This window comes from Erinaceus europaeus, chromosome 10 (assembly GCF_950295315.1).
Source record: "Erinaceus europaeus chromosome 10, mEriEur2.1, whole genome shotgun sequence".
Taxonomy (NCBI): Eukaryota; Metazoa; Chordata; class Mammalia; order Eulipotyphla; family Erinaceidae; genus Erinaceus; species Erinaceus europaeus.
The window spans coordinates 53,081,074-53,102,847 of record NC_080171.1 but is presented as its reverse complement, the minus strand read 5'-3'; the positions used below and the strand labels follow the sequence as shown (position 1 = coordinate 53,102,847).

Genomic DNA, 21,774 nt, shown 5'->3' with positions numbered 1-21,774 from the left:
AAGGATGGTGAATTTTGTCAAATGTTTAATTCTGTGTCTATTCTGATTAACTCCTGCCATTTGCAACATAAATGGACTTAAAAGACATTATTTTCAGTAAAATAAACTATATGGACAAAGACAAATACCATATGGTTTTACTCATATGTATTATGTAGAAAAAAAGTGAACAAATAGATGAACTAAAGAAAAAAGAAAAAACCTTTTTCAGGAGTTGGGCGGTAGTGCAGTGGGTTAAGCACACATAGTGCAAAGCTGGTGTAAGGATCTTGGTTCGAGGCCCTGTCACCCCACCTGCTGGTGGGGAGGGGTGCTTCACAGACGGTGAAACAGGTCTACAGGTGTCTTTCTCTTCCCCTCTGTCTTCCCATTCTCTCAAGTTCTCTCTGTCCTGTCCAACAACAACAGCAATGGCAATAAGGGCAACAAAATGGGGAAAATGGCCTCCAGGAGCAGTGGATTTGCAGTACAGGCACCGTGCCCCAGCAATAACCCTGGAGGCAAAAAAAAAAAAAAAAAAACTAACTAAAAAAAACCATTTTCCTGAAAAAAGACATTTATATAGCTTTCCTTGCACTAATATATGATCATAGAAAAGATCAACCCATATTTAGTCATACAGAAGTAGGTCAATGGGTGCACACTGTTCCACTGAGAAGGCAGAGCTGAATTGGAGATAGATTTGAGACAAGTTTACTGAAAATCATATGTCCATAAACTGTACATGCACTACTATCTTCTCATCCCTTACCATGGTTCCAAACCGATATCCAATCCTGCTCAGATGTTCTCTAACCAACGAATGGCAATACCAGATTTTGCTCAAACTAGAAACCGAGGAATCTTCTTCTTCAATTCTATTTCTTTCTGACTAAATTTAACAAGCCAAATATCTATAGTTACTTTCTCATGGTTTGTTTTCAAATTTCTCCCTGTCATCTCTCCGTCAATTTTTTACCCCCTTTCAATTCATTGCCCCCACTGAAGATAGTTTTCTCTAAAACAGACATCTTACTGATGCCGGTTTCATTTGCTTGACTTATTTCAACAACACTCTTTTGCACTTGGTTTTGTAAACTCCATGCCTTCATAATATAACTTACACATTTCATGGCATAGGCCCTAATAGCCTCTTTTTATTAAATAAGTTCTGAGGACATGCTTTATTCAATGTACTATTTCATAGCTCCCCAACATACATATTAGTATACCACACCCACCATCAAAATGCTATCCCTCTCACTGCAGGAGCCTATTCCTTTTTGCATTCTCCATTAGCAATCTCAGATCTTCAGACATGGAATATGGGTTTATTTATGTTTCACCTTTCTTTTCTCTTTGCTTCCTAAATCCCACAAGTGAGTGAGATCATTTGGCATTTTCTTTCTCCTTCTGGCTTATTTCATATAACATGATTTTATGCAGCTCTATCCCTGTTATGGCAAAAATCAAGAAAAACAAATGACCCACCAAAATATGGGGTGAAGAAGTGAACAGATACTTCCTCTGAGAGGACATATGAAGGCCAATGGACACGTGAAGAAGTACTTGACATCACTTAATAACTGGGAAATATAAACCAAAATGACACTGAGATGTCATACCTCACATCTGTGATGGTCCATGTGGAAATGACAGATGCTAGTTAGGATGTGAAGAGAAGGGAACTCTTAGACACTATTAATGAGAACGAAAACCGGTCCAGTTCGACAACCTCTTATGCCCTTTACTGTCACTCTTTTTCAATTCTAGTCAATAATTACATATTAGTTCACTCTTTCTAGGAATAGCTTTTGTTCCCATATTTCATTTTAATGTCTCCCACTTATAACAGCCTAAATTTCTCCCATGGTGACACACATTATTAAAGTATACTTATCATAGATGCATTGTGCGTTTGTACTATATGTAATGAAACAAGTCGTGTCATAGTATGGATTAAACAATGTCCCTCTAGAAGATATATTGAAGCCCTAGCAACTATTATCTGTGAACAGAACCACACTTGGGAACAGAGTCTTTGAAAGATCTATAATCTATTAAGCTGTCGGAAAAGTCATGCCATATTTTTCTATGATTTTCTATGCAAAAAATGCATCATGACTTTTCTGACAACCCAGTAATTCAGACAAGGCCATAGAAGACTCTTAAAGAAAACATAGTTCTGATAACATACTGCTTTTGACTTCAAACCTTCAGAACTGTGAAAGGGGAAAAAAAGGTATACTCAGTTAATAATGGAAGTCACCACTTAATGAAATGTGGTCTTCCTTTACCTTGTATACAAAGTACTGCAATTTAAATGAATCAAACAGGAAAGCAATAAATATGTATAGAAAAAGCATTTTGATTACAGTAAAGAAAATAAAGTATATTGATCTGAATATACTTTTTTAAATACAACAAAGGTAATGTAGTATAATAATTACATTTGTCTATATTCTTGTCACATCTCTCCTTACAATGTACATTCTGGAGGGCAAAGACTGAGTTTTATTTTTTTCCTGCTGGAAGGGGTGTCCATTTATACATTCCTAGTGTCTAAAACTCCTAATTCCTACATAACTGCTTATTAAATGAATAATTTTATTAAAAATGGCAGAACTTTTCACAATATCCCTATGAAGGTCTCATTTCTGAGACAAGAGATTTTATTCACTTTGCATCCACAGTCCCTGCTATATAGATGGTTGAGAGAACAAATGCACAATGTTTGAAAACCAAGTAGCCTGCCAAAAGTTAACTAGTTAGTATGTAAAACAGTTCATTTCATCTTTACTCCAATGCAAAGGGGAGAAAAAGAAAGACTATGCACTAAATCTTTAAAGTGACACCATGCTTCCATGTGGAATTAGATTACAAAACACAGAAGGAAAAATGGCCTACGCCTTATTTCTGACATCACCTCCTTTGGAATAACTGGTCGACATTTGATACAAGTGACTTAGGTCACAGACAGAGATGGAGAAATAATCATTACATTCAATTCATTTTCAACTATCCACCACAGGAATTATTAAAATAAAAAGAAAACTTATTTGCTTAAAGTATGGTTCCTTTTAATGTTGTCACTGTATAGAGGTCAAAACTACATTGTCAAATTTATTGCTTCTTCCATCTATAACAATATTATATAGGACAATAGAAAGACATTTTTTTTGAAATTACAAATTTTTTCAACTAGCAATAAGCTGTATTACAAATATGCAGATTCATTACAAAAGAGCTGGTTTACATACATAATACCTTGTGATTTATGTATATTATGACACCAGTGATGAATTTCACTAGTTATAAAAATAAAGTATACCTTTGCATTTTAATTTCAAAATAACCTCAAAGTTATTTAAGTAGCAGTAGTGATTTAGGCTATAAATTTATGCTACTCTATTTTTTAAATATTTAAAATAAGGACTAACTACATATTTTAGAATAAACAAGTGCAGCAATCTGGATAATGAAAATAAATGAATAACAGCAGAACTAATAGAGCTGATCCTATTTGTGATGGCTCATTAACTCTGTATGGGATGTAATTCACTGCTTTGAACCAAGAGCTGAGAACGGTACAAGGTGGAACTATTAGTAAAAAATAAATAAATAAATTTGAATCCACAAACCTAGCTAAACTGCAGCTGGGACATCCACAGACACTGAGGCCTTAGGTGGGTGTTGGTGTGCATAGACAGGGTGAGAGGTGGAACAAGATTGAAGCCAAGTACACTGAGCTCTGGCAACAAATGGCAATATTTTGCCTCTGAGCAACAGCAGTCCAAGCTGCACACAATACTGACTGTGATAGGGAGCTACTTCTGAGTTTCGCCTATGGCCTCAGGGGTGAGAATCTGTTGAACTGGTGGCAGGGTCACAACAAAGTAGCAAGGGATTTGCCTGACCAGTGTGGTCTGTCCCCCACACTTCTTCTTCTAGCGTTTGCCCTTCTTGCGTAGCCAGTCAACAGCGTCAGGTTGAGCCTGATGTAAAGTTTCGAGACCTCCTTTGAATCTGGAGAGGTGGCAGTCGTTGACTATGTGGGTCATAGTCTGTCTGTACACGCCGCAGGGGCAGTTCGGGTCGTCTCTGGCTCCCCAGCGATGGAACATAGCAGCGCACCGGACATGGCCTGTTCTATAGTGATTGAGGAGGGCCCAATCATAACGTGCTAGGTCAAAGCCGGGTTGACGCTTGCAGGGGTCTGTGATGAGGTGTTTGTCCCCCACACTAAGGCAGACATACAGAAGGTAATTTGCTGCAACTGTCAGCTAAAAGGTAATAGGCAGCAGCTGATGGCCAACTGGCAAACTGAACTCTGTTTCTTCAAACACAACTGACACCTAGTAGCAAACCTCCATGGCTTGAATTCAGACTGAAATACTACAGAGAAGACATATATACACACTACCTAGAGTATAAAACAGCTCAAGGTAATAACAAGAAACATGACCCCACTCTACCAACTAATATATAAGCAATGTGAAATCTAGTAATTATAGTAATAGCACCGCCTGTTGGGTCAGCAATAACCAGCACAATAAATGTGCAAACAACAGAGAAATGGCAAAACCAACTTCTGAACATGACTACAACAAAAGACAGAAATGAAAGCAATGGACTCTAGGAAATTTTAGATATAGAGAGACTATTAGAGAAAGACTATAGACAACTCATTATGCAGTCTCTACAAGAGACTAAGCACACTACTAAGAAGCATACACAAGAGTTGACAGATTATTTCATTAAGAAGTTAGGACACACAAAGGAAGAGCTTCAAATAGAGTTCTCTAAGAAATTAGAAAGCATGAAGGAAGAGCTCTAAACAGATTTCTCCAAATCAGAAGACATGAAAGAAAAACTTCAAATAAAATTAAAAAACAATGAAAAAATTCACTAAGAATGTTAGGAAGCATGAAGGAAAAATTTTAAGTAGAATTGCATAGTATGAAAGACACTTTGAGTGCAATACAAGCTCAAGTATCAAGCTTTTGCTGTAGGCTCACTCAAGCATAGGAAAAACTGTCCAAACTAGAAGATACAACTAGCCCACTCAATTTAAAGATGATGGAGAAGAAAGGTTTAGAAAGAATGAAGCAACCTTTTGTGAAACAGCAGATCCCATCAAAAGGTCAAATGTAAGAGTGATAGGAATTACTGAGGAAGAGGACAGAGTGAAAGGAACCGAGGCTATATTCAAGGGAATTATAGCTAAGAATTTTCCTCACCTAGGCAATACTCAGAGCATAAACTTCCTGGAAGCACACACACCCAGGTACTTAAATATAAAAAGACTAACAACAAGACATCTCATAGTAAAACTATTAAAACTCATGGACTAAGAAAGAATATTGCAGGCTGCTAGGGAAAGGAAAGACATGAAATTCAAAGGTAAAGTCAGCGTGTTCTCATCAAATTTCTCTTCACACACCCTAGAGGCAAGGAGCCAGTGAAATGACATATTTAAAATACTAAAGATAAGAACGGGGCTGGGTGGTGGTGCACCTGGTTGAGTGCACCCATTATAGTGTGCAAGGATCTGGGTTCAAGGCCCCAGTCCCCACCTGCAAGTGGAAAGCTTCATGAGTGGTGAAGCAGGGCTGCAGGTGTCTCTCTGTCTCCCTCCCTCTTTATCACCCCTTTCCCTCTCAATTTCTGGCTGCCGCTATCCAATATATAAATATAATAAAAAATTAAAATAATAATAATAAATTTTAAAAAGATAAGAACATATACTATATCCTGTAAAGCTGTCCTTCAAATATGAGGGGAAAATAAAGGTCTTTTCAAATAATCAAAAGTTAAAGGAATTTGCCACCATTAACTCCATCTTGCAGGACCTACTGAAAAGAGTCCCATGAGAAAGAAGAAACAAAAGATTACACATTTAACTGAGGTGAATGACAGTAAACTAGAACTAAGATCAAAACAGAAATAAGAAAGAATAACAAAATAGGAAAGAGGAGAGAATTAATGGACAGAGCAGTACTATCAAATACTAGTTAGTCCAAGACTTTAAAGATACAATGTTAGGTATACAATGTTAGGTATTATGGTAACCACAATACAAAACAAGGAACAGAGAGCAACAGAAAGTACAAGCAAAATTAGTGAGGAAATCAACATAGAAAGCCATCCACGCAAAATGACAGATAGAAGCAAGTGGGAAAAGAATCAACAACCTAAGGTCTAAGCAATGGCACACCCAGTTAAGTACACAGTGCTAAACACAAGGACCTGAGCAAGGACCCAAGTGTGAGCCATCGCTCCTCACCTACTGTAGGACACTTCACAAGCAGTGAAGCAAGTCTGCATGTGTCTATCTTTCTCTCTCCCTGTCTATCTCCCCCTCTCCTCTCAATTTCTCTCTGTCCTATCCAATAAAATGGGAAAAAAATGCCTGCCAGGAGAAATGGATTCATAGTGCTGGCATGGAGCCCCAGCAAGCCTGAAGACAAAAAAAAAAAAAAATCAACAACCTAAAAACCACATATATCAATAATCACCCAGAGACACACCCTACTAGGGAAAGAGAGAGGCAGACTGGGAGTATGGACCGACCAGTCAACGCCCATGTTCAGCGGGGAAGCAATTACAGAAGCCAGACCTTCTACTTTCTGCAACCCTCAATGACCCTGGGTCCATGCTCCCAGAGGGATAGATAATGGGAAAGCTATCAGGGGAGGGGGTGGGATATGGAGATTGGGTGGTGGGAATTGTGTGGAGTTGTACCCCTCCTACCCTATGGTTTTGTTAATTAATCCTTTCTTAAATAAAAAAAAATAATAAAAAATAAAAGACTCAGAGCAGCTAAATGGACTAAAGAACACAATACATGTATTATATGTCTCTAGGAAACACACATTCAAAGAAGAGATAATCAGAATCTTAATGTAAGAGGATGGAGTAAGATATTCCAAGTCAATAATGCAGAAAAAAGGGCAGGAACAGCAATTCTTTTCTCAGGTAAAAACATTTTCAGATCGAGAAAGAAAGCAAAGATAGAGAAGGACAGTACATAATGGTCAAAGGATCAATGCAACAAGAAGACATAACCATTATGAAAATATAGGTTCCAAATTTAAGTGCACCCAAATATATAGGCCAATAACTCATTGAACTTAAGGGAGATATTTACAATAACACAACAGTAGTAGGAGATCTTAAAACACCACTCACAGCAAGAGACAGATCATCTGGACAAAAAAATCAACAGGGAAACAGTTGTTTTTAAATGAAACCATAAACAAAATGAACCTAACAGATACATACAGAACTTTCCATTCCAAAATAAATGGATACACATTCTTCTCAACTACATGCAGGCCATTCACAAGGATTGACTACATACTGGGTAACAAAATAGCCTAAACAAATATACAAATAATAGAATTATAAAATGCATCTTCTCAGACCATGAGGGTATGATGCTAGAAATTAACCACAACAAGAAAAGAAATACCTCCAAAGCATGTAGACTAAACAACGTGTTTTGAATAACACATGGATCATTGAAGAAATAAAAAAGTAATTGTGAATTTCCTTGATATCAATGAAATTGAAGAAATGAATTATCAGACCCTATGAGACACAACAAGAACAATCCAGAGAGGCAAGTTTACAGCAATTACAGGCCCACATTGATAAAGAGGAGAAATCTTTAATAATCCATCTAACAACACAACTGAATTAACTAGAAGCAGAAACAAAGAGATCCAAAGTCAGTAGGAAACAGGAAATAGTTAAAATCAGAGCAAACTAACAAAATGGAAAACAAGAAGACCATCAGGAAGATTAATGAAAGCAAGAGCTGGTTCTTTGAAAGGATAAATAAAATAGATAAACCACTAGCTACCTCATTAAAAGAAGAAGAGAGAAAGCTATGGTAAAGTCATTCAGAAATGAAAGAAGAAATATTAGGCAGAGATACAAATGATCATGCAAAATTACTATGGACACCTATATGGAAATAAATTCAACAATTTAGAAGAAATGGACACATTCTTAGAGTCATACCAACTGCCAACTGGGATACAAGAGGAAGTAAATAAACCTAAAAAGGCCAATAACTAATGCAGAAATAGAAACAGTAATCAAAAGCCTCCCCAAGAATAAAAGCCCATGTCCAGATGGCTATACTAATGAATTCTATAAACATTCAAAGAACTAACACCCATTCTTCTCAAACTCTTCCAGAAAAACAGAAGAGGGAACAATCCCAAACACATTTTATGAAGCTGATATTACTTTGATCCCCAAAGCAGGAAAGGATCCACCAAAAAAATTATAGACCTAGATCCTTGATAAACATTGTTGCAAATACACTCAACAAAACCTTGGCTGATTGAATCCAACAATACTAAGAGAATAATCCACCAAGGTCAAGTGGGATTCATCCCTAGGGTACAGGGATGGTTCAACACCTGCAAGTCAATCAATGTAATCCACTGTATCAAAAAACAAAAAGAAAAATTACATGAGCTTATCAGCTGATGCAGAAAAAGCATCTGATAAGTCTAACACCCATTTATGATAAAGACCCTGAAGAAATTAGGAGTGGAAAAAATTTCTTATCATAATAAAGGCTACATATGACAAACCCATGGCTAACATCATGCTCAATGGGGAAAAACTGAAAGTTTTTCCTCTAAAATCAGGAACTAGACAAGGATATCAACTCTCACCACTTTTATTCAACATACTCCTAGAAGTCCTTTCCATGACAATCAAGCAAGAAAGAGCTATTACAGAAGTTCAGACTAGAAAGAATTAAATTAAAATATCATTATTTGCAGATGATATGCTGTCCTAGAGGACTCCAAATACTCTGCCAAAAAACTACTGGAAATCATCAACAAATTCAATAAAGTATCAGGCTATAAAATCAATACTCATAAATCTATGACATTTCTTTACACAAAATATGGGTCAGAGGAAAAGCAAGCTCATTTACAATTGAATCCAAAAAGACAAAATTCCTAGGAATAAATCTAACACAGGAGGTGAAGGATCATTTCAAGGAAAGGTATGATACTGTTAAAAGAAATAGAGGATGACACAAAAAAATGGAAGAACATCCCTTATTCATGGATTGGAAGAATAAATACCATTAAAATGGAAATCCTGCTAAACAATCTATAGATTCAATCTCTATTAAAACCCCAATGACATCTTTCAAGGAAATTGAACAACATATTCAAAAATTCATGTGGAATTATTTAAAAAGTCATGAATAGCAAAAGCTCTCTTGAGGAGAAAAGAAGAAAATAGAGACATCACAATTCCTGACTTCAGTTTATATTAAAAAACAATAGTAGCTAAAAACACTATCATACTGGAACAAAAATGGACATATGGACCAGTGGGACAAGATAGAGATCACAGAACTAAACCTATATATGTATAGGTGCATTATATACAATAAAGGGGCCAAAACTGTCCAATGGGGAAAAGAAAGTCTTTAACAAATGTATTGAGTGAATTGGATAACCACTTGTAGAAAAATGAAACTAGACTACCACCTAACACCCTGCACCAAAATTAATTCAAAATGGATCAGAGATCTGGATATTAGATCTGAAACTATAAAATACATAGAATACACCAGTGAAACATTTCAGGACCTTAACATTCAATATGTATTTGAAGACTCCATCCCATGGGCAAGGGAAATGAAAAACAAAAATGAAGAAATGGTACTATATCAAGTTAAAAAGATTCTACACATCAACAGAAAATCCAATAAGGGTAAACAGGAACTCCAGAAAGTGGGATAAGACATTGCAGACAAGTGGTTGATAGCAAACATCTATAAAGAATCCACACAACTGAAAAAAAAAAAAGAGCCCAATTAAAAAATGGACATACGATATGAATAGATGGTTCTCTAAAGATACACATGGCCCACAAAGGTATTTGGAAGTGTTCCAATTCACTCATCACTAGAGAAATGTAAATTAAAACCACATTGAGATTCCACCTCACAACTGTGAGAATGGACTCTATCAATAAAACAAAAGAAGAGAAGATTAAGTGTTGGAGAGGATGTAGAGAGAGAGAGAGGCACTCTACTACAGTGCTGATGGGAGTGAAAATTGCTGCAGCCATTATGAAGAATAATATGGAGAATCCTTAAGCAAATATGAATGGAAATACTTATATTCCAGCCATTTCACTACTAGGTATAATAACGCTGATTTGAAGAGATATATGTGCCCCAAAATGCTCTTTGACAGATCACTGGATAAAAAAGTTATGGGACATATACTTAGCAATAAAACAAGATAATATTGTGCTTTTTGGGATAAAGTGGATAGAATAGGAGATTATGCTTAGTGAAGCAAGTAAGGAGGTGAAGAACAACTACGGAATGGTTTTACTTGTATGCAGAATGTAGAGAATTGAGCATACGAATGCAGAAAAGAAATGTCAACCTAGGAAGTCGGGAGGTAAAGCAGTGGGTTAAGCGCACGTGGCGCGAAGTGCAATGACTGGCATAAGAATCCTGGTTCGAGCCCCCAGCTCCCCACCTACAGGGGAGTCGCTTCACAAGCAGTGAAGCAAGTCTGCAGGTGTCTATCTTTCTCTCCCCCTCTGTCTTCCCCTCCTCTCTCCATTTCTCTCTGTCCTATCTAACAATGATGACATCCATAACAACAACAACAATAACTACAACAATAATATAATAAGTGTGACAAAAGAAAATAAATAAATATAAAAATATTTAAAAAAAGAAATGTCAACCTATATCTAAGACCATGGGAGAACTATAGTGGTTATTATGGGGGTTGGGATGGAGACACAGACCTTTAGTTATGGGAGTAGTAAAAAAACAACACAAAACTGTACTGTAAATCATTACTCAATAAAGCTCTAAAGTTCAAAGAAAATAAATATAAGTAGACCATTAACTCTCCAATAAAAGTTATAAAAGAGAAACCACTATAAAATATGATTTATAGAAGTAATAGCCTGTGCATTATTACAATAAGAAACTCAATCAAAATGATGTAAGGTATAAGGGCCATAGTAATGGCCGTGTAGGGCACATGCAAAAAAAAATGTTGCAATAGGAAATTATCAGAATTTCTGCTTACTCATTCGAAAGTCTGCATCTTCTTTTGTATGTTTAACAACACAGCGTGCTTAAGATTCCATAAGAAGGAAAAAGTCAAAGATGAAGAAATTTGGGTTCTACTATTACCAGCAAGTATTTATTACGTTCATAGCATTTTAAGTGCATTTGATCACCTGATGCTCACAGGAACAATACCAGGATGCTACAAATATTAACCATATGTTGCAGATGAGGAAATTGAAGCTTGGGAAACTGCTCACAGTTAAGCACCAATGGGTGTTGGAGCTCAGTCTCAATCCCATGCAATCTGACTTTAGAGTCTTTGATCTTAACTGCTTTTAGTATGACAGATTGCCTCTCTAGCTCTACCTTTTCTCTGATTTCAGCCAGTTGAGAGTGATAAGAAACGAATGAAAATATGTTCTCAATCTGAAATATAAGGTGAGAGAGATATCAACACAATAACCATTTGGAGACAAATAGCACATTCTAGAAAAGAGGAAAATGAGAGAATGACAATATATATATATATATATATATATATATATATATATATATATATATATATATATATACACAGTCACTAGACCTATTGTTTTCACGTATAAATGGCATAGTTGTAGCTTGGTAAAGTTTGGGTCTGTGAGAGAGTCTAAAGAAATAATGCATGGTGAGTAAGGGCAAGAGACAGGCTCACTTAATGATGGCCTGTTTGGTCAATACCAGACATCCCATCATCTGGGGCCCTCGTCAAGGAATACTTGGATTCCCACACAGATATGATGACCTAGACTAATAGATTCCTCTCTCCACCATCACTGTTCACTTCCATCAGGAACATCAACATAAACTCTTTTGTGGGCCACTCTAGGAACTTGTCCTCCCTATAAAGTAGCAATGGTAGGTAATGGCCCACTCTCTGAAGGAAGGTTGGGTCATCCTACCCTGCCACTCCAGGAAAACTGGTCCTGAAATGAGTGCACCTATAATGTCATCGCCTCAGCTGTAACCATGAAATACAAGCTCAGACCACTAGGGACTCAAAAGTTATAGACTCCTATGCTAAACATGAATATATATGGGCCCTGGTTCAAATTGATGAGGTGAACTGTTAAATACATATATATGTATATTATATAAATATATTTATATATTAAATATATATTATATAAATATATTATATATATTTATAAATATATATATTTCTTTACGTTTGGGAGCTATCCTCTACCCTAATTCAACTTCAAAGCCCTATTCTCACTTATGACACCGTGTTCCAAGACAATATTTTTAGTTTATATGCATGTTAGCTATCAAGCTCAAGCAAAAAAAAAATTATCTATGTACATGTTAGCTATCAAGCTCAAGCAAAAATTGCTAAAGTTATGGGCCTCTAGGTCATACCTAAAATAGACTTCCTAGCTTCTTTTCACCCTAAGATACCTATTCTCATCTGCTGTGTTCCTACCCTTTGGTTCCTGTTTATTAATCATATTGTCCTATTTTATATCTTACTGCCTTTCAGCTACCAAGTTGCAAATGTTATTATGATTCCATGCTGAATTCCCTGGGCTAATGATCTCACCAATGCATATCCCAGAACCTCACCTTTCCAGTCCTAACCCACTAGGAATAGATAAAAACAGGCTAGGGTTATGGATCAACCTGCCAGTGTTCATGTCCAGTGGAGAAGAAATTAAATAATTCTCCCTTATGCATCCCATAAAGAATTTTGATCTATATTTCCAGACGGGGAGAAATGTTAGGGAAGATGACCAGAAGGCTCTGAACTCCAATTCCATCAGGACCCAGAGACAGAATAGGAAAAAAGGAAGGACACTCGGAAGTAGTAATAGGTTTAGGTATGACTTAAAAAGGAAGAGAAGGCAGGACCACAGAAAATATGGAAAAACATGTATAATTATAGACAGTTACAGAAATGAGCATCATCCCACTTTGGGAGAACTACTAATGTTTCCAATAGAAGGAATGGGGACATAGAACTCTGTTGGTTAGAATGGTGTGGTATTATACCCCACTATATGGTATCATATAGTGTTGTAAATTAATATTAGGTCACTAAGAACATAAAGAGAAAATAAGTCATCACTCTAAAAAAAATTAAGAAAGAAAGAAAGAAAGAAAGAAAGAAAGAAAGAAAGAAAGAAAAAAAGTTGGTAAGCACTAGTACTTTGTGACCTCTAATCTGACATCTAAAAGCTCCTGGGAAAATAATACAATGTATTACAAGCAGTACTTCTTGGGCTTGGGCTAGATGATCAAAATGGCAATGCTTTCCAAATGCTTATTTGTGAAGCACTACTAGTGATCATTTCAGTGCTCTGGAGAACAACGAAATATAAGTACAGAAGAGACTCTTTCTTCCTTCCTTCCTTTCTTTCTTTCTTTCTTTCTTTCTTTCTTTCTTTCTTTCTTTCTTTCTTTCTTTCTTTCTTTCCTCCAGGGTTATCACTGGAACTTGGTGCCTGCACTACAAATCCACTGTTCCTGGAGGCCTTTTTTCTTTTTTCTTTTCTTTTTCCTTTTTTTTTTTTTTTTGAGTGGAGAGGCAGATATAAAGATATAAAGAAAGAGATACAGAGAGACATGTGCAGACTTGCTTCACTGCTTATGAAATGGCCCCTCTGCAGATGAGAAACTGGGGGCTCAAACCAGGATCTTTGCATGGGTCCTCGTGCTCTGTACTATGTGCACTTAACCTGGTTCACCACTGGCCACCCCTGAAAAGTAACTTTCTTATAAGGCAAACCATATTTAACTAAAGGACTTCGTTACTCTGAAATCGGAGTCCTATTACTTTCTTGCTATTAACATTTAAGTTATGAAATGAAGATAAAGAAAGTGCATGGTATAAGGATAATTTCTCTTTGTTAATGTCATCACCTAGCAAACAAGTCATTTGGAATGCTGCCAATTAAATTCTTGTCTAAGTAATCATCAATCATGAATTAAAATATTCTGCCTGTCTTCCCAAAACACTCTGCCTTAAGTGAATGGATGGAAACTAATAATAGCAGCATATGAAAAGAATTAAAGTGATATAAACTTTATATGTCTTTTAATAGAGATCTTTTTAAAATGCTAGAAACAGACAGGGAGAGAGAGAGAGAGAGAGAGAAGAGAGAGAGAGAGAGAGAGAGAGAGAGGAGAGAGAGAGAGAGATAGTAAAACAGACCACAACACCAAAATTTTGCCCGGGTTGCATGCAGGCAAAGCAGCACAGTATTCAGATGAGCTAAGCCTCCAGCCCAATAAAAAGGATTTTATTACATATTTATACACATCAATGTATATATGAAAACAGTGAAAAACATTTATACCCTCTAGTAAACTAAACCTTAATTTTCTTTTTCAAAATATTTTATTTATTTATTTATTTTTTGCCTCCAAGGTTATCGCTGGGGCTCGGTGCCAGCACCACGAAGCCACTGCTCCTGGAGGCCATTTTTTCCCCCAATTTTGTTGCCCTTGCTGTTTCCCTTGTTGTTGTCTTCATTGTTATTGTTGCCACTGATGTTGCTGTTATTGGATAGGGCAGAGAGAAATTGAGAGAGGAGGAAAGACAGAGAGGGGAAGAGAAAGACAGATACCTACAGACCTACTTCACCGCTTGTGAGGCAATCTCCGTGCAGGTGGGGAGCTGGGGGTTCAAATCCGGAACCTTACGTGGATCCTTAAGCAGGTCCTTGCGCTTCGTGCCATGTGCGCTCAACCTGCTGCGCTACCGCCCGACCCCCATAAATTTTAATTTTCAAAGATGCCATTATTTATAAACTCTAGAGAAATTTATAAACTCCAGAAAAATCACTGAGTGATGTAGACAGCAAGACTATTCATCAACTACTTATAAAGAGGTAAGAGAGTTCTCTGGAATAATGAATTGAAAGAGGCCAGCACTTACTTGGCATAAACCACTGATGCACATATCCAAGGATTCTGTGTAGCAACGAGTTCCATCTAAGACTTTGGGTGCTAGTTCAACAACCAGAGCTGTTCCTTTGGCCTGGCACTTAAGAGAACATGGATTGTCAGGGTCATTGGACACAGGAAGCCATTCATAAAACTGGCCATGGTGTTTGACATCATTATGAGCAGAGCATTGTTGGGCACGGAAATCACCTGCTTCTGGTGGACAGTCCTGGAAGAAAAACAGGGAGAGATGCATGCACAGATTAAGAGGGCAGATAGTCCAACAGAAAACTGGAACACCAACTGGTTTGTCAAAGTCTAAGGAAACAGAACATTCAGTCATTCCAGATGGACCCTACCATATCTATTGCCTGAGAAGTCACATGATTCTTCAGGCTACAGAACTTAGATTTGAAAGAATTGCCTTGATATATAGTTTATTTTTCTAAAATAAAGTATCAGATCTGCTTTGGATACACTTATTATTTGGATACTTATTTGATTTTTCTTTTTGCATAGAGACAGAGGCAGAGGCATAAGGAAGGGGGTGGTGAAAGAGACCACAGCACTGAAATTTCCTTCTGTAGCAGGGGCTGGGTTCAAATTTGGGTCACGTCCATTGCAAAGCAGCACACTACCCAAGTGAGGAATTTCACGGGCCCTGCAATTGTTTTTTTTAAAAATGTATATACTTCATATGATATGGAGATATTCATATGAGAGTTTCACAGGAAACAGGAGAGATAGATAGATAAATAGGTAGATAGATAGAAACTAATCACCAAAATATATAAAGAGCTCAGCAAACTTAGCACCAAAAAAGCAAATGACCCCATCCAAAAATGGGCAGAGGATATGAACAAAACATTCACCTCAGAGGAGACCCAAAAGGCTAACAAACATATGAAAAACTGCTCTAGGTCACTGATTGTCAGAGAAATGCAAATTAAGACAACATTAAGATACCATCTCACTCCTGTAAGAATGGCATATATCAAAAAGGACAGCAGCAACAAATGCTGGAGAGGCTGTGGGGACAGAGGAACCCTTTTGCATTGCTGGTGGGAATGTAAATTGGTACAGCCTCTGTGGAGAGCAGTCTGGAAAACTCTCAGAAGGCTAGACATGGACCTTCCATATGATCCAGTAATTCCTCTCCTGGGATTATACCCCAAGGACTCCATATCTCCCAACCAAAAAGAGGTGTGTACTCCTATGTTCATAGCAGCATAATTCATAATAGTTAAAACCTGGAAGCAACCCAGGTGCCCAACAACACATGTGTGGCTGAGAAAGCTGTGGTATATATACACAGTGGAATACTATGCAGCTATCAAGAACAATGAACCCACCTTCTCTGACCCATCTTGGACAGAGCTAGAAGGAATTATGTTAAGTGAGCTAAGTCAGAAAGATAAAGATGAGTATGGGATGATCCCACTCATCAACAGAAGTTGAGAAAGAAGATCTGAAAGGGAAACTAAAAGCAGGACCTGACTAAATTGTTAAGTAGGGCACCAAAGTAAAAACCCTGTGGTGAGGGGTAGACATGCAGCTTCCTGGGCCGGTGGGGGGTGGGATTGGGAGGGAGGGATGGGTCATAGTCTTTTGGTGATGGGAATGGTGTTTATGTACATTCCTAGTAAAGTGTAGTCATATAAATCACTAGTTAACTAATACGAGAGGGGGAAAATTAATTGTATGTCTCGAAGTTTTTAAAACACAGACTGAGTCTTTTTAATATATAGGCTGTGTATTTGATATGCAGACTCTCTCAAAAGCCTAGATCAAGTAGCTCAGAAGCAACCAATAGCACAGCTATATACAAGATACTGGGTACTGTACAGCAAACCCTAACAAAAGGACTTTTCAAAGTTAACCCAATTACCAAATAATGTGATGATAACATTAACTATCCATTGTCATTCTGAACCCTAAGACAGCAGGAACCTCACATCTCCACTATAGAGTCTCTACTTTCCCCAGTCCTGGAACCTTTGGATAGGGCCCACTTTTCCACATGCCTCTCCCAATCCATATCAAATAATATTGCATCCGCCGATCACAACCTAACCAACGCAACGATTGCCACCTCAACATGCTTCACCTCAGACTGTGTCCAGAGACTTCATGTGTGGAATGACAACCCTTCATCTTCATTACTTGGATGAGACATTTTCTTTCATAGTATTCTCTAATTCTATCCCAGGTGGTTCACTTTCTAACAAAGTCTTAAAACCTAGATATACACCAGTTTCTGTGAGAGAGAGCATATGTTCACACGTATCCATAAACTACTGCAAAATACATACCTGAAAGCAGAAGTACACTAGAGTTTGCAGTGAGTACCCCCCTAATACTTCCTCTCCACTAATCCAAGCTTTGGGTCCATGACTGCTCAACAATTTCTTTGGCTTTGTATGTTGACTCTTTTTTCAGTCACCAGGTTCCAAATGCCATCAGGATGCCGGCCAGGCTTCCCTGGACTGAAGACCCCACCAATATGTCCTGCAGCTCCGCTTCCCCAGAGACCCACCCTACCAGGGAAAGAGAGAGACAGACTGGGAGTATAGACCGACCAGTCAACGTCCATGTTCAGCGGGGAAGCATTTACAGAAGCCAGACCTTCCACCTTCTGCAACCCACAACGACCCTGGGTCCATGGTCCCAGAGGGATAGAGAATGGGAAAGCTATCAGGGGAGGGGGTGGGATATGGAGATTGGGTGGTGGGAATTGTGTGGAATTGTACCCCTCCTACCCTATGGATTTGTTAATTTATCCTTTCTTAAATAAAAAAAATAAATAAAAGAATAGGAACAAAAAAATGTATATGCTTCATATGATATGGAGATATTCATATGAGAGTTTCACAGGAAACAGCAGAGATAGATAGACAGATAGGCAGGTAAATAGAAACTAAATCACCAAAACGCCACATCAGTCTGTACTGTTTAGTTTAGCACTGGGGATTGAACTATCACCCAGCTAAAAATACACATAACCATGTGCAAGGACCAGGGTTTGAGCCTCAGCTTTCTATCTGCAGGAGGGAAGTTTCATAAGTGGCGAAGCAGATCTGCAGGTGACTCTCTTTCTCTATCCTCTGTCTCCCCTTCCATTCTCAATTTATCTGTCCTAATAAAAAATAATTTAAAAAAGAGGAAAACATAGCCACTGAAAGTGTTAGATTCAGTTTCAGCACTAAGCCCCAGCTATAACCCTGGTGGCAAAAAAAAAAAGAACTACAAGCTTCAAGCACACAAGTCCTGTGCTCTACCAGCTGAGATGTTGCCACAGGCAGCTGAAATCTATTTTCTATAGAAGTTAAATGGGAAGAAATAAGCTTGAAATAGACCTGACTGACATATTAGTTGAAAAGCAACCGTACTGAAATAACTTCTTCTCTTAAATATGTCCATTGATTACTGGGTTTCTCCATCTTGTAATATGATTTTAATTTCTTATAATTTAATTACAACTTGGTAAAATCAAAGTGCTAGTTCAAAGCATCTCTGTTGCTTTCAGTACTAATAGGAGAACTATAAAATTATTTATCTAGGCTGGGCAGATGCTATAGAGGTTATGCAAATGGCTTTCATGCCTGAGGCTAAGGTCCCAGGTTCAGTCCCCAGCACCAGCATAAGCCAGAGCTGAGCAGTCTTTCTCTGAGCTTATTCTATCTCTCATGTAAATAAAAAAATAAAGATATTTATCTTAGCAACTAGCAGCAAAAATTATGATCAACTTATTCAAGTATGTTTGTGGGGTTGTCTGAGATTTTTCTAAAACATAGGCTAAACAATATTCAAAACTGAAAACAGGAACAAAAAAAATAATAAAAGGAGGGGAAGCAGAGGCTCGGGAGGGTTCAGGAGGTAAAGTGCATGACTTTCATGCATGAAGCCCTGGGTTCAATCCAGATACTACAAGTTAAATAAATAAATAAATAAATAAATAAATAAATAAATAACAGAGAGGTGAGTAACTCAAGACAGTGAAATTGTTTTGGAAGCAATCTCTACATCTTCCCTTTCCTTCTTTCCTTCCTTCCTTCCTTCCTTCCTTCCTTCCTTCCTTCCTTCCTTCCTTCCTTCCTTCCACATATAATTTAGCCAGGGAGGTGTACCGGTGGTATCTCACATGTGCATAGTCACGGTTTGACCGCCCCCCCATATTAAAAACCAAAACTACCAATATAAGACAAAAGAAAATTCACATGTTTAGATGAATTTCTTTACTGGAGCTCCATTCAACTCTTCCAAATAAAAACAAACAGAAACAAAAGAATAGAGGGAAAGACTTTATAGCTGCAAAGCTTCCCTGAGTGCGGGGCAGGCTCAAACCTGGGTGGTGGGCATGACAAAGAAGGCACATTAGCCAAGTGAGCTACGCATTGGCACGCAGTGTGTTTCTGTAGAGCAGTCTGGTAGACTGGACAAGTCTGCATTTCTTCCTCAGAAAGGTGTGTAACAGCAATGCCTTGAGTCTCTCTAAATCCAAGTTTTCTTGTGTTTAGAATATAAACAACAATCACGTTCAGTTCTCAAGGTTAAACTAAGAATTTTATATTGACCAAATAATGGAATAAAAACAAAACACTGAAAAGAAAGAGTTGGTGAATTAGGAGTTCTCTGCATTTGAATTTTAAATTACTCTGGCAGACACCAGTATAAAATAAAACCTTTTTTTTTTTCATTTGCTCACTGGGGTTTTTGCTAGGACCCTGTCCCTGCATGACTTCACTGCCACTGGTGAGTTTCTTTCTTTTTTTCTTTCCTTCTTTCTTTCTTTCTTTCTTTCTTTCTTTCCTTTCTTTTCTTTCTTTCTTTCTTTCTCTCTCTGTTATTTCTTCTTTCTTCTTCTCCTCTTTTTTTTGGTAGAGAATGAAAGACAAAGGGAGTGAGAAAGGAAAAAGTGAAGGGGGGGAGGGAGGGAGGGATGGAGAGAGAGAGAGAGAAAGAGAGAGAGAATAGAGACATCTACAGTACTGCTCCACTGCTTGTGAAGCTTGCCCCCGTAGGTAAGGATCAGGGGCTTGCAGCTGGATGCTTGTGTATAGAAACATGTGCTCTACCTAGTGAACCACCACCTGGTCCCACTCTCTAGTAAAGGGTTTTTAATGGGTCTACTTTATACTGCATACAATCACATTAGGATTTACTGTGGAAAATTGTAGACTATTCATCTGTGAAAAGGTTTTTATTGCAATTAAACTAGTTAATTGATTTGGATGTAAACATAATTCATAATCATTTTGTGAGTTTTCTCACACAATTTTTCTTTTTATTAAAAATATTAAATTTATGGAAGAACATTCAGGAGTAGTAATAGGTGTAGGTGCAATGTAGAAAGGAAGAGAAGTCAGGATCATAGGGGGAAAATGGGCAAACATATATAAATATAGACAGATAGTTATAAAAATAATAGTCAACCCATATCTGCAACCTTGGGAGAACTATTGTAGCTTCCAGTGAAGGGAATGGGGATACAGAATTCTGTGGACAGGAACAGTGCAGAAATATACACCTGTTATTCTATAATTTTGTAAATAAATATTAACTCACTAATAAAATTACAGAAAGAGGGAGTCAGGCAGTAGCGCAGCCGGTTAAGCGCACATGGCACAAAGCGCAAGGACCTGCGCTTAATAAGGATTCCGGTTTGAGCCCCGGCTCACCACCTGCAGGGGCGTAGCTTCACAGGCGGTGAAGCAGGTCTGCAGGTGTCTTTTTCTCTCCCTTTCTGTCTTCTCCTCCTCTCTCCATTTCTCTCTGTCCTATCCAACAACGATGACATCAGTGACTACAACAACAACAACAAAAAAAAGGACAGCAAAAAGGAACAAAAGAAAAAAAAGAGACAACAACAAAAAACAAGGACAACAAAAAAAAAATAATTTAAAAAATATTTTTAAAAAATTACAGGAAGAAAGAAAGAGGAAAGGAAGGGCCATAGAAAAAAATGGGCCAATTCTCAAAGTAACAGTCAACCCCTACCTGTGACCTTAGGAGAACTACTGCAGTTTCCAGAGGAGAGAAAGGGGACACAGAACTCTGCTGGTGGGAATGGTATGGAACTAAACTTCTGTTATTTCATAATTTTGTAAATCAATATTAATTAATCACTAATAAAAAGAAAGGGAGAAAATAATAAGAAATACATATTTTATTTATCTTAATGAGAGAGACAGAGGTAGATGGATAGATGGATGGATGGATAGATAGAGACAGAGATAGATGATAGATAGATAGATAGATAGATAGATACAGACACAGACAGATTCCTGCCAGAGCAGTGCTTAACTCTCGTGCTAGGGACTGAACCTGGACCGCAGAGCCTCATGTATGAAAAAGTCTGTTGTGTAACCACAATTCTACCTCCTCAACCCATAAGGTTTCTTTTTCTAAAAATGCATTTGCATTCAAATAGAAATGAGAACAGTAGTACTTTTTGATTATTCTCAAATTCTTGGTTATTCTCAAATTTTAGTACTACTGTTTAGTAGCATACACAGTGATCAAAATTTATAGTTTACTTTTCATGACAGAAGTTGTACAAATACTTAAACATATAGAAAGTGGACTGGTGTTCCTATTTTCCAATCATCTGAATTCAGTGACTTCAAGAATACCTGTTCCAGATTTCTGAACTTTCATGCCTAAAGAAATATTGCTGAGAATAATAATGCCAATGAATACCTTTAATGACTTTAATTACTGTCTTTTCCTTCTGCCTATATTTTTTCTAAGGGTGGGGAAAATACATTTTTGTTATA

General features: G+C 37.5%; 1 protein-coding gene across 4 annotated transcripts in view; it reads right to left on the bottom strand.

Moving 5' to 3' along the window:
* Positions 1 to 21,774, bottom strand: part of ADAMTSL1 (ADAMTS like 1) — a 1,221,418-nt gene that overhangs the window by 376,292 nt on the left and 823,352 nt on the right. For all 4 annotated transcript variants that reach the window (XM_060199610.1, XM_060199611.1, XM_007535759.3 and 1 more), the window contains one exon: positions 14,991 to 15,227. In XM_060199610.1, the coding sequence (XP_060055593.1) occupies positions 14,991 to 15,227 (237 nt within the window). The remainder of the gene's footprint in view (positions 1 to 14,990; positions 15,228 to 21,774) is intronic.